The sequence below is a fragment of the Doryrhamphus excisus genome, chromosome 2 (genome assembly GCF_030265055.1).
Source record: "Doryrhamphus excisus isolate RoL2022-K1 chromosome 2, RoL_Dexc_1.0, whole genome shotgun sequence".
Classification (NCBI taxonomy): Eukaryota; Metazoa; Chordata; class Actinopteri; order Syngnathiformes; family Syngnathidae; genus Doryrhamphus; species Doryrhamphus excisus.
In genome coordinates, this window is record NC_080467.1 from 10719462 (window position 1) to 10737529 (window position 18068).

Consider the following 18068-nt stretch of genomic DNA (forward strand, 5'->3'; position numbering starts at 1 on the left):
TCCACAGGAACCACCTGCATTTCCTGCTTAGTTTCCCATATTTTAACTCATTTCTTCACTTTTCCCTCATTTTCCAAATGCGCAATGTTGACAGGTACGCCCACCAGCACCCACAAAGCATCCTTGAGCCACCACAGAGGAGTCTTTGACATCCCGGCTGATCCAGGATCAGTGAGTGTATGCCATACATTCAGCATGTACATGTATCCCACACGGTGCAGACACAAACACACCAGGTTGACACCCCTCCTCCAGGCGTGTACTGCTCCCACCTGCTCCTCACAGCATCAGCAGCTAACGCCCCCCCCCCCCCCCCCCCCCCCCCGCTGGGATTGTGTGCATCTTCGGTCTGTGGTGGCAGTGGTACTCTCTGGGAGCGCTGAGGGATGCTGGTTGGAGAGGAGACCACCTCTCCAGAACTCACTGACTGAAGAGGACCAGACACACTGCCAGGTCAGCGATTTCATCTCACTACTTGATGACAGAAATGACACTTCTACAAACCCTGTCACTTCCTAAGCTGGTTTTAGATACAGGCTTTGTATTCATAGGGATGACAATATTATTGTGCCTTACTGATTATTTAGCTGTAAATAAATAATAGAGTATCATGTTAACTGAACTGGAAAATAATCATGTTAACTGAACTGGAAAGCAGGTTTCCCTTCCTGTCTTTCACAAGTTTTCATAAAAGGAGGGGTTTTAATGGCGGGCTTTTTAGGTGGAATAGGCGTGCCCCATTTTTTATCCTTGAAAAAATGTTTTTATATCTTTACAACTCTCAAAAAAGTCAAATATGTGTGTTCGTGTCTCGTATAAGGATGGTGGATGATGGGCAAAATTCCATCCTTTTAATGTGTTTTCATAACAAAACGTCCTTAACTTCTAACAAAGAAGCTAGCTTGCTAACATACCAACCAGAACCGGAAGTATCCAGTCTATGTTGCCAAAATTTGACGCTCACAAACTCGTTTTTATACTTTTACTTGAATAAAACAACTCTAAATGCCTAAAAAAAAATTAGGAATGAGGGGGATAAATGAATATTTAAGGTTCCTTTTACCTTCACAGAAGACTTTTCATTGACTCTTCATGTGAGTAATCCCAAAGACACACCTGGCAGCGAGATACCACACGGACGCCAATTTCCTGTTTTGTGATGGGTTATTTATTTTAGTTTAACGGGGGTTCTCACCTCATTGACAAAAAAAAGAGCCCGAGGAAGTTTCAATTGGCGTCATTTTGATAAAGAAGGTGAGAAACACTATTTAATTGAGTTTATTTAAAAAAACAACTCATCACAGAACAAGAAAATGGTGTCTGTGTGGTGTCTCGCTCCCACATGGAACACTCACGTCAAGAATCACGCCAGTGAAGGCAAATGTAACCTTAAATGTTCATTAATCCGTTTATCCCTTGTTCATAGTCATTTTGTGATTAAAAAAACCCCATTAAAAACACAAGTGTTACAATACATTTGTTCACACATGCCAAAAAGAAGGTTTTTGCTGGGCGAGAACGCCCCCTGGTGGTGTTTTATGGGTAGTGAATGAATAAATACGTGGTACCACTTTTGAGGCCTTCAACCTTTGAAGGTTCAGCTATATATAAAGATATGGTTCACCTCATATCACTGCCAAATATTCAATTTCTCATATTACATTGAACAGGTGCAGACTATGGACCAGAACCTTAGTGCCGCCAACCAGTCCTGGGCCCTGCAGGAGCCCCCACGAGGCCGGGCGGACATCACCTACGTGGATCTGTACCTCCACAAGCCGTCGGTGGCGGCCGTCTTCATCGCCTCTTACCTGCTGATCTTCCTGATGTGCATGCTGGGTAATGGCGTGGTGTGCTTCATCGTGCTCCGCAGCAGGAACATGCGCACCGTCACCAACATCTTCATCCTCAACTTGGCCATCAGCGACCTGCTGGTCGGCATCTTCTGCATGCCCACCACACTGGTGGACAACATAATCACAGGTGGGGGGTGCAGAACTTACACTTATGTTTTTATTCTTTACTTTTTACAGTATTTTTCCTGCACTTTAAAGCATGAATATTTTTTTTTCTATGTTTTTTTTTTTTTCGGTATTATTATTTGAAAATCAGTTTTTCTTGTCCTGTAGGATGGCCTTTTGACAACATGGTGTGCAAGCTAAGCGGGATGGTCCAAGGAATCTCAGTGTCAGCATCCGTCTTCACGCTGGTGGCCATCGCTGTCGATAGGTCGGTTGTTTATTATGATTATTACCCTGTTGAATCACAGCTGTATTGTCATGCTAATGTATAAACGAGTCAAAAAGTCGCGGTGGAAGAAAAAAAACTTTTTTTGAATTGACTTGGATTACGCTCAGGTTCCGCTGCATCGTCTACCCGTTCAAGCAGAAGCTCACCATCGCCACATCCAAGCTCATCATCATGGTGATCTGGGTCTCGGCCGTGTCTGTCATGTGCCCCTCCGGCATCATGCTCCAGGTCACCAAGGAGCCCACCGTGCGCATCGTGCTGCGGCGCGACAACGACACCCGCCCCTTCAACTGGTGCCGGGAAAACTGGCCCAGTCAGGCCATGCGGAAGCTCTACACCACCGTGCTCTTTGTCACCATCTACCTGGCCCCGCTCAGCCTCATCGTCATCATGTACGCCCGCATCGGCCTGGCGCTCTTCAAAAGCACCATCCCCGCCCTGAGGGGCAGCGGGATCGGGCCCGTCAAGAGCGGCAGTGGCGGCAGCAGCGGCAAAGCCAATATGGAGGCTCGGCACACCATCCCCAAGAAGAAGAAGCGTGTGATCATGATGCTGCTGGTGGTGGCGCTGCTCTTTGTGTTATCATGGCTGCCTCTGTGGACCCTGATGATGCTGAGCGACTACGCCAACCTGAGTGAGTGCCAGCACCGCGTGGTCAACATCTACCTGTACCCTCTGGCGCACTGGCTGGCCTTCTTCAACAGCAGCATCAACCCCATCATCTACGGCTTCTTCAACGAGAACTTCCGCAGGGGCTTCCAGGCCGCCTTTAAATTCCAGCTGTGCTCCGTCGTCACCAAACACCAGAGGAGCTTTTTGCACCGTGCCTGGGGGAACGCCATCCTCCCGATCCAGCCGACCACCCTGGGGAGAGCGGGCTCGGGACAGGTGGCGAGGAGCGGGAGATGCTTGAGTCAGGAAGCCACAAAAGGCGACACCAGAGATCAGGACCTGATCATGGAGGATCTGGAGAAGATTTCTCAGATTTAGACCAAGACCTAAACCATTACTCTGTTAGATTAGAAACACGTCAACCTCTGATCATCTACCACAAGGAGACAATTTATGATCATAACTGACTTCATTTGAATGTTTGACAACAAAAACATATGAATACCAGTTTTGGAATGGATGACACAGGCCACCATTATGTTTCCAGTATGGCCTCCCTAAGGCCCCAAACCAACTGTATAGAACCTTGTGGACTATTCCTCGAAGTTGGACTGAAGAAGAATTCTCCCAAGAAGAGTGAATTTTGCCAGGAGCTTGTTGATGGCTCCAGAAATCATCTCGTGGAGGTAAAAAATACATTTAAAAGACATTTAAGTATTACTGGTTTATTGAGTTAACGGAGTGGTGCATCAGTCCATAGTGGAGAAGAGGGAGTTGAATGGAAAGGCAAAGCTCTCTATTTACCTATAGAACTACATACATTAGCATAACCATTAACATGGAGGGTACAAGTGGCACAAATGAGTTTCCTCCATTGGGTGGCTGGGCTCCCCCGATAGAGATAAGGTGAGAAGCACTGTCGTCCGGGAGAAACTCAAAGTAAAGGCGCTGCTCCTCCGCATTTGAGGAGGAGGATTTTAGGATGCCTCCCCAGGGAGCCGGTAGGAGGCCTCGGGGAAAACCCAGGAGAGACGTTGGAGAGACTATGTCTCTCAGGGTGTCCCTGCTTAGGATACATCCCTCATGACACGAAATCGGATAAGCGCCGATAACATGCCAGTTTTTGCACATGATTAGGATTGTGTCAAAAAATAAATCAAAAATTTTGCCCCGGTTTTTGCGCAATATTCAACATTATGGTAATCATAGGGACTATTACCCTGGGCTTTGATACAAGCCAGGGTGGGCGTGGCTTTGGGGTGTCTCCGGTTTCCTCCCACATTCCAAAAACATGCTAGGTTAATTAGCGACTCCAAATTGTCCATAGGTATGAATGTGAGTGTGAATGGTTGTTTGTCTATATGTGCCCTGTGATTGGCTGGCCACCAGTCCAGGGTGTACCCCGCCTCTCGCCCGAAGACAGCTGGGATAGGCTCCAGCACCCCCCGCAACCCTTGTGAGGAAAAAGCCGTAGAAAATTGTACAGAACGGCTGGAGCTTGCATGACGGAGAGATAAATAAATGAGATAAACGTGATAAATGATATTTTATGGGTGTTTTTACTGTTTGTTTTTGTCTTTGTTGTTCAGCGTTCATAGTTCATATTGTAAATCTTTTTATTCATGTACATCCTGGGTGTCTCATTCATTAAAAACCTCTAAAATTAAATTCTGTTTATTGAAGTGGTTTGTTATTATAACATTATCAGTGTGCAAAATAAATAATTAGAAGTATGAAATACACATTATACATATAATATTACATACAGTATATACTGCACATTTGTCAAACGTTTTTCAAAACCCTCAGACCACTTCCTCTATATGTTCCAAAAACAATAGACCTTCATGGAACTTCCTTAGTCAGCAAGGAACCCTCACAACTTGGAGGAACTGAGCAACAATTCCAAGAGAGAGTCCACAATCCTGGTCACTCTTGTTTCCTTGACCCCCGTCCATGTTTTTTTTAATTTACCACCTGAATTAGGTGTTCCGAAATACTCCCCACAGGGTTCCCTGAGGAACACCTCCAAGTTCACAAAGCACATATGGACTGGATTAACAAACTCCCATGTGTAAGGTTGGTCCACAGTTCCACAACCAGGATGAAAACCACACCGTTCCTCTTAAATCCCAGAGTCAACTATCCAGAACCGCTGAATAAATCTCACCAGGAAAGCTGAGGAGCGGGATCCAACAATAGTTGGAACACACCCTCCGATCCCTCTTCTTCAAGTGGGGGACCACCACAACCCTGGTCCACTAATTGTGCCAACCAAGACACCCCCCACAGTATCCAGGGCCCCAAGGAAGTCCAGGCAGATCCCACCAACCCCTGGGGCCCCACCACCATATAGACAACACAACCCAAAAAAAACCTTAGCGTCAGGCTTGGGGGAACTGTTGTATATTTTAGAATAAATCTGAATATTATGACAACAGAGTCATAAATTTACGTGAATAAAAGTTGTACATTTAGGAGAACAAAAGTCATAAATTTATGAGAATAAAGTTGTAAATTAATGAGAAAAAAACTCTTACAGGCATTGCCTGAGGCAGCTATGAAAAGGGAGTACTTATGTGACCATTGGCCTTGGGGATGTGGAGGGGCTGGGGTCAGGAAGGCAGACATGTAGCCATGCTAATCTGTTAAATTGATGACTTTATTCTCCTAAATTCATGACTTTATTCTCCTGAATTTAAGACTTTAGAAATGTACGACCTTATTCTCTTAAATTTATGACTTTATTCCCGTAAATTTCAGACTTTATTCACAAAATCTCTGTTTTTTTTCAATGTGGCCTTCATATCCTGTTATAAATAACCTACACTGGATAGTTTTTAGCGTGTTTAAAAAAAAGAAACAGCAAAGAATATCATTGAAATATTGTCTTTTACAGTCACTGTGACACAAGGTCTTATAATAATAATAATACGCTGAGCGCTAAGTCCACTATACGACAAGGTTCCTCGGGGGATGGGGAGGGAAGTGCCCGGACATGGAACCTGTCTTTTTCAATTCTCAAACGTGAAGAGCAATTACAGGCGGGCACCACAACACACCTGATTATCCATTAAATAGCTCAGTCCTTCAGGGGACGGCGCCGAGGATTGTCTTCCCCCGCAGATTAAAGGAGACGCTAATCTGCCAAAAGCCATTAGAGCTTTGTTCACCTCCAGCGCGCTGCCATTAGCTTTAATTCACAGCCCAGCTGTTTAATAGAAGACAACAGCAACACACTCATGGTGTGTGAGAGAGGCTTGAGGAAGCATATGTCAATAATAATAAAAATAATAATAATAATAATCCTTTGCTCCTAAACCAAGCTTGTGGACATGCTACTGATTGTTGATGAAAGGTCATAATGTCATACTTACACTCACTTTTTTAATTCTAATAAAAAAATAGCTTTTCCATTCCATGTACGAGGTGCATTATTAAAAAAAAAACAAAAAACAAAACCTTAAACTGTATTATGGAAAGCAGGAAGTGAACAAATGTTACTGATTGTAAAAGTACCAGATGGAGGGGTAGGATTTAATAAGCTTTGCTTCTTCCTAGCCCTGTGATTGGCTGGCGACCAGTCCAGGGTGTACCCCGCCTCGCCCGAAGACAGCTGGGATAGGCTCCAGCACCCCCGCAACCCTTGTGAGGAAAAAGCGGTAGAAAATGAATGAATGAATGAATGAATGAATGCTTCTTCCTACTCCTTTTGGACATGTGGAACTGGGAACTGATTATGGGATGCATTCAATTGTAATCTGATGCATGTTCAAATGGAATTAAACCATTACCATGTTGCAGCTCTCTGCTAGCCAATTTTATTTTGCGGACACAGAGCTGGCTGGCCCATAAGGCAAGACGGGCAGATGCCGTGGCCTCCAGGGTGCATCACTAAATAGGGAAAAGCTCTCCTTGATACCCAATGAATATGATTACAAATATTGTTTTATAGCTATTTCATAGAACATGATTTGATTTAGTTTTTGCATATAGGTGGGTACTGTATACTATACAATGGTGCCTTGGTTAACGTCATTAATTCATTCCAGAAGGTCCAACTCAAAACAAAGCGGACTTTAACCAAAACTAATTTTCCAAAGAAAATAATTTAAATCCAATTAATCTGTTCCAGGCTGCACGGCGGTGAGGAGTTAGCACACAGGCCTCACAGCTAGGAGACCCAAGTTCAAGTCCACCCTCGGCCATCTCTGTGTGGAGTTTGCATGTTCTTCCCGTGCATGCGTGGGTTTTCTCTGGGTACTCCGGTTTCCTCCCACATTCCAAAAACATGCTAGGTTAATAGGCCACTCCAAATTGTCCATAGGTATGAATGTGAGTGTGAATGGTTGTTTGTCTATATGTGCCCTGTGATTGGCTGGCCACCAGTCCAGGGTGTACCCCGCCTCCCCCCGAAGACAGCTGGGATAGGCTCCAGCAACCAGTTTTTGCACATGATTAGGATTGTGTTGAATTTTTTTTTCAAAAATTTCCCCCCGGTTTTTGCACAATATTCAACATTATTGTAATCATAGGGACTATCACCCTGGGCTTTGATACAAGCCAGGGTGGGCGTGGCTTTGGGGTGTCTCCGGTTTCCTCCCACATTCCAAAAACATGCTAGGTTAATTGGCGACTCCAAATTGTCCATAGGTATGAATGTGAGTGTGAATGGTTGTTTGTCTATATGTGCCCTGTGATTGGCTTGCAACCAGTCCAGGGTGTACCCCGCCTCTCCCCCGAAGACAGCTGGGATAGGCTCCAGCAACCCCTTGTGAGGACAAGCGGTAGAAAATGAATGAATTATTTGATTTAGTTTTTGCATATACGTGTATACTCTTTATATACAATGGTGCCTTGGTTAACGTCATTAATCCGTTCCAGAAGGTCCAACTCAAACCAAAGCAGACTTTAACCAAAGCGAAAATAATTTAAATTCAATGAATCAGTTCCAGACACCCAAAAATGTTAGCATTTCTAGCCCATTAATAAGCATATGTACAAAAGCTCAAAGTGGCCCTTGCCTCATGTGAATTCCCAGTGGATTGTTCTCAGTGAAAAAGTTTGGACACCCCCCGCAGGATGGCGTGGAAAATATTCCACCTCCATCACGCGACTTGGCTTCTCATATGTCCTCATATGTCATATTTTCATCCGCCATTCCCCCGACCGACATCACGGATGACAGATGCGTGTGGGCAGAGACGGCCCGTGACGTTTGATGAACGATCAATAGCCAACAATCAACAACATCACGTGTCCCCCGTGACTAGCACACATTCAGGAGGAGGTTTTCCAGACATAGATGTTAGTTGACTTGTATTGAGCGGTAATATGCACCATGTCTGATTCTCTTTGGTGCTGTGAGGCCATGATGTGCAGATAGAATCTGTGTTTTGACAAAATGTATTTGGAAACACTTGCACACCTTTGGTTCTCTCCACCAGCAACACACACTTCATGTGCTGGACCATCATAGCAGTTCTGGTGGCTTTTATTCACATGACTTAATCAAAGGTGGATCTGCTACAAATTCACATTCAAAGTCCTAAAAAAAGCACTGATTTATTTTCTTTCTCCTTTAAAAACAACAAAAACAACTTCCTGGGGTGCTTGCAGTCACACATGGATGCTCCACGGTTATGTGCTGTATGGACAAAAGTATTGAGACACACCTCATCATGTGTCATGCAATATTTTTCAGACATGTTAAATGACATACAAACACATATTTACACAGTTAAAATGATTTGTTTTACTTTCCACATGTAAATAAATTGTATAATGCTGTTTTTAAAAGCATATTGTCATATTTTAAGCAGAATGAATCACTTTCATTCCATTTCGGAAAAGAAATAGTTCGAATGTGCAGCAAATTTAAGCAATATTCATATTGTCCATGGAGCTGTGTTATACATGTATTTTCTGGATGATTTTATTTTAACATTCTAAAGTAAAAATCACTGAATTTCCACATTTCCTGGTCAAATACAGGGTAGAAACCTCAGATGACCGACCGTCTGAAGCATTGAATGCCTTCCGAGCGCCGGTGGAATGTCTTTAAGGTAAGTGTGACATCATTATTCATGCTAAGCAGACAATAAAATACAGAGAAATGTCATACGGTGAGGAGCACAGTACTGTGGTTCACCATGAAGAAGGCAAACATTAGCTGGCAGGTGCTTGTCACTGCTGTCTTTCTACTGGGAGACTTTGAAAACTAAGAAAATGAGGAGAACAAAGTAACAGAACCTTTCCTGGTGAAGTATCCTCCTAATATGAACATTGATTCAAGCACAAGAATTGAAAGTTGTACAAAATAAACCCCCAAAAGGAAGTGCCTCATCGGCCATGAACCTCACAGTCACAGTCGTACTCAAATTTCCAACAGAAATCAGCCGAAAGTCTTCCCAGTTGAGTAGTTGGAATGGATGTCGATACTTTTTGTCCAGAAGTCATGAAAAATAAAAAAAAACTCCAAAGTAGTCAGTACCTCACCAGCCATGAACCTCAACGCATGCACACAAATTCCCACAGAAACCACTTAAACGTCTTCCCAGGCAAGTAGATGGAATGGATATCACTACTTTTTGTCCAGAACTCATAACAAATGAAAAACTCCAAAGTAGTCAGTACCTCACCAGCCATGAACTTCAAAGCATGCACACAAATCCCCACAGAAACCACTCAAAAGTCCTCCCAGTCGGATAGTTAGAATGGATGTCACTACTTTTTGTCCAGAACTCGTGAAAAATCAAAAACTCCAAAGTAGTCACTACCTCACCAGCCATGAACCTCAACGCATGCAAACAAATTCCTAGAGAAACTACTCAAACGTCTTCCCAGGCAAGTAGCTGGAATGGATGTCAATACTTTTTGGCCAGAATTTATAAAAAAAAAACAACAAATCCAAAGGAGTCAGTACCTCACCAGCCATGAACCTCACCGCATGTAAACAAATACCCAAAGAAACCACTCAAAAGTGTTCCCAGTCAAGTAGTTGGAATGGATGTCAATACTTTTTGGCCAGAATTCATTAAAAAAAACAACAAATCCAAAGGAGCCAGTGCCTCACCAGCCATGAACCTCAACGCACAACACTGCTATGATGTCACACGTATACACAAATTTCCATTGAAATAACTCAAAAGTCTTCCCAGTGGAGTAGTTGGAATAGATGTCACTACTTTTTGTTCAGAATTTATAAAAACAAAAAAAATGCAAATGTGTCAGTGCCTCACCAACCATGAACCTCAACGCATGCAAACAAATTCCTAGAGAAACCACTCAAACGTCTTCCCAGGCAAGTAGCTGGAATGAATGTCAATACTTTTTGGCCAGAATTTATAAAAAAAAACAACAAATCCAAAGGAGTCAGTACCTCACCAGCCATGAACCTCACTGCATGTAAACAAATCCCCACAGAAACCACTCAAAAGTCTTCCCAGTCAAGTAGTTGGAATGGATGTCAAGACTTTTTGTCAAGAATTTATAAAAAAAAACAACAAATCCAAAGGAGTCAGTGCCTCACCAGCCATGAACCTCACCGCATGTAAACGGATACCCACAGAAACCACTCAAAAGTCTTCCCAGTCAAGAAGTTGGAATGGATGTCACTACTTTTTGTCCAGAATTTATGAAAAAACAAAAACTCGTCATGATGAGTCAGTCAGTCAATCAATGAGTCAGTGCCTCACCAGCCATGAACCTTAACGCATGCAAACAAATTCCCAGAGAAACCATTCAAATGTCTTCCCAGGCAAGTAGCTGGAATGGATGTCAATACTTTTTGTCCAGAATTGATTAAAAAACAACAAATCCAAAGGAGTCAGTGCCTCAACAGCCATGAACCTCACCGAATGTAAACAAATACCCACAGAAACCACTCAAAAGTCTTCCCAGTCAAGTAGTCAGAATGGATGTCAATACCTTTTGGCCAGAATTGATTAAAAAAAAACAACAAATCCAAAGGAGTCAGTGCCTCACCAGCCATGAACCTCACCGCACAACACTGCTATGATGTAACACGTATACACAAATTTCCATTGAAATAACTAAAAAGTCTTCCAAGTGGAGTAGTTGGAATAGATGTCACTACTTTTTGTTGAGAATTTATAAAAACAAAAAAATTCCAAATGTGTCAGTGCCTCACCAGCCATGAACCTCACCGTCACACACAAAACACAAATATGAACATAAATCCCACAGAAAGGTCTTCCCAGCCAAGCATTTGGCAAGTGTCTCAATACTTTTGTCCCCATAGTGAAACATGCTTGGGAGACTTGGGAGTATGAAGGCCTTAGATAGAAATGGAATGGTTAAAAAGTATTTTACTGAGGGAGAAATGAAAGAAAGAGTCAGATAACCGGTCGACAACAAATACAGCATCTGAAAGCACAGCCACGTGACTTATTAGAGCCGATGAGTCATTCCAAACACGTCCTTCAAAGGAAACAAGAATGTTGACAAGAGAACAGAAGATGTCTACAAAATAGGAGTTCACCCTTCGTCCTTGGAGGTGTTTTCCTCCGCACCCTGGTCCGGGTACAGCGGCAGCCTCTTGGCCGTGAGATTGCGACTCCTCTCCTCGTTATCCGCCTTGACGAGCGAGGCGGCTTGGAGCGCTTACGGAGAGATAAAAAGCTGACAAGGGTTTTCTGTCGATAGTTGGCATGCTCATCTTTCAGCGGTCCACTTTACCTGCTGGCGTCACACCTTGGCGGCCTTCACTTCCGCTCACCGCCACCGTTTGTTTGGGCTCCTCGTCGGTGACGATTCGCAGCCTGGCGCTCTCAAAAACAGACTTGATGACGATGGAGTCCTCGTAGATCTGCCAGGGAAAGAGTCTTCATTTAGGGTACGGATGTGAGGCCCTATTTAGACCCTTCAAGGTCCCCTATGAAGGAAATGGGACCTTCCAGTCATGAGACCCAGGGGTCTCAAACTCAATTTACTTGGGGCCACTGGAGCTCGGGTCTGGGTGAGACTGGGCCGCATCAGGTTTTCCAAAAAAAAAAAAAGCATTTATTAAAAACAGAAAAATTAATAAACTTTGCTTTGGTTTCGATTTTCTACAAGAAAAGCTCTGATAAAACATTCCACTGTTCTCAAATATCTTACTTTTTATTTTTCTACACAAAATAAGATGAAAAATAAATAAACAAATCAAGAATAAAGAAAATCAATCAATCAGTAATTAATAAATTAATATAATAATAACAATAAAACGGCAAATAATAAAAACTTAAGAAACCACATATAGTTGGTGGGTAGACAAATTATTTTTTTCAGATTAAAATTAGCAAAGCATTAGAGCCCTGTAGACATGACAAAACACGACTATAGTCACATTTATAATCTTTTTATTTACAACATATTGCGCAACTGCAGGGTCTTGAGACACATGCTAACTCGCAAACTAGAGAGCTAGCGACCTAAACGGTAGCCTTCAAGTTATTTCCTTTAAACTTGAATAGCCAAAAACGTACCACTTCCACACGGATAGAGAGGATAACTATTAACAGTTATTTAACCTTTAACATGAACATTAATCAAACGTAATATTTTTTTCTGGGTACATGATACCATACAGCATCCATATCAAACTTGCGCGGGCCGCACTAACATTAAACTTTCATATCAAGGTGGGGGCCTCAAACTAGTGTCCTGTGGGCCACTTTTGGCCCGCGGGTCGCGTGTTTGAGACCCCTGTTCTAACAGGAATACACTCCTGATCGAGCTTTGACGCCCAGTTGACACATGGCAAGAACGTATGTTTTGCACTGTTGGATCTTAGGGCGGATCTTAGGAAGATCTTTTTATGGACTTTTATGGACACATTAGCAACAGGCTATATTTCCTCTCCTTTCTATTTCTAACACGATAAAAAAGTGGGAATCTTTAACGCTTTACCTGAGATCCTTCCAGGTTGTAGGTCTGAGCGTTGTGACACAGCAGGAAAATATCCTTCTCCAGGTCCCCGACGCTTCTGTACTTGTGATTGCGTACACGTTCCTGCAAGGAAGATGCAACACCTTTTACCTGAAATCTGTCCGACTATGCAAAAGTGACCTTTTATTGATTCATTCATTCATTTTCTACCGCTTTTTCCTCATAAGGGTTGCAGGGGGTGCTGGAGCCTATCCCAGCTGTCTTCAGGCGAGAGGCGGGGTACACCCTGGACTGGTGGCCAGCCAATCACAAGGCACATATAGACAAACAACCATTCACACTCACATTCATACCTATGGACAATTTGGAGTGGCCAATTAACCTAGCATGTTTTTGGAATGTGGGAGGAAACCGGAGACACCCCAAAGCCACGCCCACCCTGGCTTGTATCAAAGCCCAGGGTGATAGCCCCTATGATTACAATAATGTTGAATATTGCGCAAAAACTGGGGGAAAATTTTTGAAAAAAAAATTCGACACAATCCTAATCATGTGCAAAAACTGGTTGTTGGAGCCTATCCCAGCTGTCTTCAGGCGAAAGACGGGGTACACCCTGGACTGGTGGCCAACCAATCACAGGGCACATATAGACAAACAACCATTCACACTCACATTCATACCTATGGACAATTTGGAGTGGCCAATTAACCTAGCATGTTTTTGGAATGTGGGAGGAAACCGGAGTACCCGGAGAAAACCCACGCATGCACGGGGAGAACATGCAAACTCCACACAGAGATGTGGAGTTTGTGTGTGTTCAATTCCGAGGGTGGAATTGAACCCTGGTCTCCTAGCTGTGAGCTGCGTGCTAACCACTTGACCGCCGTGCCGCCTAGTGACCTTTTAATGATGTCCTAATAGAAGTATGAGTCTGTTTATGAGCACCAATGTGAGATCTATTATTACTCCTTCACTTTGCGCTGAAATGCTTGCTTTTGAAGTGGAGCGTTTCAGGCAGGCTTCGCTACACACCTTAAAAAAAACCCTCCCGGGGCTCTACCCACTATTTCTAAGCAAAACCTGCGGTGTGCGTAGAGCCCCGCTATCCATTGGACAGCTCACCTGTCAGTCCCTGGTGGTGTAATGGTACAGCTGCTGCCTTGTAAGGCAGAGGGCTGGGGGTTTGAGACTTGCTTTAAAAAAAAAACTACAGATGTGGGAGCAGAAATTGTGATCATTATGTTTTTTCTTAATAAGCTAGGATAGCGTGGTGTTAGTATGTTAGCTATGCTAGCATTGCTAACACTTCTGTCCTCCTGTCCCACTCCTTCATGTTACATTTTTGTATGTGATATATGGTATCTATGAAGCTGGATACAGATTCAGTTTTGGCTAGCAACACAAAATTAGCAATCAGGCAAGAAGCTAAACAGTAACGTAAATATGGCAGCAGTTAGCGTGATTGTTGAATATGCAGTCAATGTCAAAGTTGTGCAAACTCTGTGTTATCTGGGTCTGAATCCACTTACCCTGATCCTTCTGAAGTCCACAGGCTTCCGGATCAGCTCGTAGTACTCCGGCGCCTCCTTCCTGGAGGGAAGCTGGACAAAGCCTTTACTGATCTGTCGACCCACGCTGCAAAAACAAAACACGCTCAGAAGCTACGGCTACCATCAAGGTAAGTGACCGTGTCCTTACCCGTCCTTGTAGTTGACCACCATGTCCACCAGGGTGCTCAGTTGCCGGGTGAGCTCGGGCGGATTCGGTGGCAGCTTTTCGGCGGGCGGCCGCCCTCGTTTCCTCTTGACCTTCTCTCCGGTTTCCGGCACCGTCTGGACCTCCTTGTCTCCGTGTTCGCCTTTTCGCTTCTTCTGAGCGCCGTCCTCCTCCATCTCCTCCTTCCCTCCCGCTTGAGGCTGCGGCGAGACCAAACAATCTAACGAGCAACCCCAGGAGGTAACGAGGTCGTTTTGTGGAAACTCATTTGCATCTCTATTATTCTCGGCCTCGTTGTTATGCCGGTTAATGGCGGCTTAATCACTCAGCAGATTCCAAATCAATCAAAGGATGCAATGCCGTTTCAATGCACGGGCGAAGCATCCAATCACGTTGCTCTGAGGTTACACCTATGCTGCTCACAACCTCTAGGGGGCATATGTGCAAAACATCATAGTTGAGTCTGCAACAGCAGAACATAACACATAACATTTTCATTGGGAATTATTGTAGAGGGGCGGCACGGCGGTCGAGTGGTTAGCGCGCAGACCTCACAGCTAGGAGACCAGGGTTCAATTCCACCCTCGGCCATCTCTGTGTGGAGTTTGCATGTTCTCCCCGTGCATGCGTGGGTTTTCTCCGGGTACTCCGGTTTCCTCCCACATTCCAAAAACATGCTAGGTTAATTGGCCACTCCAAATTGTCCATAGGTATGAATGTGAGTGTGAATGGTTGTTTGTCTGTATGTGCCCTGTGATTGGCTGGCCACCAGTCCAGGGTGTACCCCGCCTCTCGCCTGAAGACAGCTGGGATAGGCTCCAGCACCCCCGCGACCCTCGTGAGGAAAAGCGGCAGAAAATGAATGAATGAATGAATGAATTATTGTAGTGGTTGTGAGCTCATTACTGACACCTAGTGATCAGAGTAGACTACTGCGTATCATTCATACCGTCTTTGAGTGCATCTTCTGAATGCCGTAGATTGGATTTTACATTATGTGCTGAAAAATGTCAGGTAGTGGCATGTTGGTCAGCTGATACCGATACCGATACCTATAGCGATACCGATACCGATACAGATATGTGTAAGATGACATATCTCCTGTGGTGGAATGAACACATGCGTGTTGTATACAGAATTTTTTAAATATCGCTTTTCATGATCTGGGGCTGCACGGTGGTCAAGTGGTTAACACGCAGGTCTCACAGCTAGGAGACCAGGGTTCAATCCCACCCTGGGCCATCTCTGTGTGGAGTTTGCGTGGGTTTTCTCTGGGTACTCCGGTTTCCTCCCACATTCCAAAAACATGCTGGTTTAATTAGTCACTCCAAATTGTCCATAGGTATGAATGTGAGTGTGAATGGTTGTTTGTCTATATGTGCCCTGGGATTGGCTGGCCACCAGTCCAGGGTGTACCCCGCCTCTCGCCCCAAGACAGCTGGGATAGGCTCCAGCACCCCCGCGACCCTCGTGAGGAAAAAGCGGTAGAAAATGAATGAATGAATGAATGAATGGAAAAAAACTGATACCGATGTCGACCAATATGATATTTTTATGCTGATATAAGACATCCCTACCGTTTTTGTATACATAGCTCCACTCCGTGATGTGCCATGGAAGTACATCACATGTTTACAACACGTCCGAAAAGGAGTAGGAAGAAGCAGAGCCACTTCCTGTGTTGAACACTTTGACATATTATTATTTCCTTGTTTGTTTTTGGCATCGTGTGGCTTGTTTGGTCGCATTCAAAACAAAACAAAAAAATACAGCACTCCACCTTTCCTCTCATTTGCCGCCATTTTTTGCACAAAAGCATGCCGCTCGCCTTTCTGCATCCTAATTACTTTTTAACCCCGCCATGGCTGGACGCTGCAGCCGTCGGCAATTAGAGAAGGCTGGGAATTTGCAAGACTGCAGGAGGAATTCACTCGCAGCAAAAGCAGCAAGCCTTGGAGAGCCTGGGGAGGAAATGGAAAAGGGCGTGCGCGGCAATCCAAACAGAATACTGATGCATCAATCAACAGCATCGTGCACGCCGTTGTTCCATGCTAGCTTGTCAAGGGCAGGGATGACGGGATGCTGAGACGCTGGGAGACTCATGGCGCGGAAAAGCAGACGTGTGTGCTTTGAAAGCCCCGCTGCTGAGGCTGTGTAGGGGGGGTGGGGGGGGTTTGGGGGGTTTTGCAGCATCACCCCGGAGAGACGGAGGTGTAATCCTCCAAGATGCCGGCGTGTGCATGCCATGCGACGGGAGACTAATCTGAGCAAGATTCCCGCTCATCAACACACACCTACACTCCCACTCTCTCTCTCTCTCTCTCTCTCTCCCGCTCTCTCTCTCTTACACACACACACACACACACACACACATAAGCTTCCATCCATCCCCATGCCATGTGGAATCCGGAATGTGAGACATGCAGCAGGATTGTTTACCTGAGCGCAATCTGCAGGCGGCGGGCTAGCAGGATCGACGGCAGCAGCGGTGGGGGAAAGAATTAGCAAGCCAGCATAGCGGCGAGCTGCTAGTCTCTTCATCAGCTGATCGCTCAACAAGCGGAGCCCAGAAGGGGGGAGAATTAAAAAAAAAAAAAAAAAAGCGCTATGTTTTCATATACAAATCATTGGGGGGGGACACAGCCAGACGCCGTCTCTTGTCCGTCTCTTTCCCGACTGCGGAAGGCCCGGAGCTTGTCTGCCTCTGCATGCTTTTAACATCCACTGGTGCCAGACTTTTTCTTTTTTTTCTTTTTTTTTTTTTGCACCCTTCCTACCCTCCCGCTAAAGGTCCATTTTTTATTTGAGCTCAGCTGAGTAATGGTGCAACTCGACGATTACGCCAGTCGACAGAATCCTAAAGCGCGTAAATACGGACCGGCCTTGGAGCCAACACGGCATGGAAACATCCCAGAGTGGTAACAATGGAGGCATAGGCACATCTGCTTTCTGTTAGTCAATTACATGGATTTTTTTCCATCCTGTGTACAACGCTGAGGGGAAACCAAAAGCGTGTTGAAACCTCAGAAGGGAAGACAAGCGTAGGAGATGTCGACAGTACAGTCCGAGCTGGCTGGCCGGTGTTTGGAATGTCGTGGGATGGGGAAAGAAATCCCATTGCACACGTGTTGAACAGGAAACCGTGTAGCAGCTAAAATTAGCATCCAGCCAAGCTTATAGCCAAGGAACCCTGGTCTCCTAGCTGTGAGGTCTGCGCACTAACCACTCGTCCGCCATGCTTCCCCATAATCTTTTTAGTTTCTCATAATTGTTTGTAACTTTTAGCAAATATTATATATTTTTCCATCCATCTTATATGCTGCTTATCCTCAAAAGGCTCGCAAACTCCACACAGACATGCTCAAGCACAGATTCCAACCCAAGTCTTCCCCATCTCCTGACCTGCCTACATGCTAACCACTTGTACACCGTGCGACTATTTTTTCTTGAATATTTCAACTCTGCTAAAAGGAAGTTCATTCATTCATTCATTTTGTAGTGCTTATCCTCACGAGGGTCGTGGGGGTGCTGGAGCCTATCCCAGCTGTCTTCGGGCAAGAGGCGGGGTACACCCTGGACTGGTGGCCAGCCAATCACAG

General features: G+C 44.7%; 2 protein-coding genes across 2 annotated transcripts; one reads left to right on the plus strand and one right to left on the minus strand.

Annotated features, from left to right (window-relative positions):
- Positions 1–335: 335 nt before the first annotated feature.
- Positions 336–4491, plus strand: LOC131109052 (neuropeptide FF receptor 2-like). Its single transcript, XM_058060607.1, has 4 exons — positions 336–453; positions 1671–1983; positions 2130–2229; positions 2358–4491. The coding sequence occupies exons 2-4, from the start codon at positions 1680–1682 to the stop codon at positions 3238–3240; spliced, it is 1287 nt and encodes a 428-aa protein (XP_057916590.1). The 5' UTR covers positions 336–453; positions 1671–1679; the 3' UTR covers positions 3241–4491.
- Positions 4492–7606: 3115 nt separating this feature from the next.
- LOC131119854 (probable global transcription activator SNF2L2) lies at positions 7607–17398 on the minus strand. Its single transcript, XM_058064775.1, has 6 exons — positions 16909–17398; positions 14452–14669; positions 14283–14388; positions 12775–12876; positions 11563–11692; positions 7607–11486 (listed from the first exon to the last, which is right to left on the minus strand). The coding sequence occupies exons 1-6, from the start codon at positions 17008–17010 to the stop codon at positions 11362–11364; spliced, it is 783 nt and encodes a 260-aa protein (XP_057920758.1). The 5' UTR covers positions 17011–17398; the 3' UTR covers positions 7607–11361.
- Between the last annotated feature and the right edge of the window lie 670 nt (positions 17399–18068).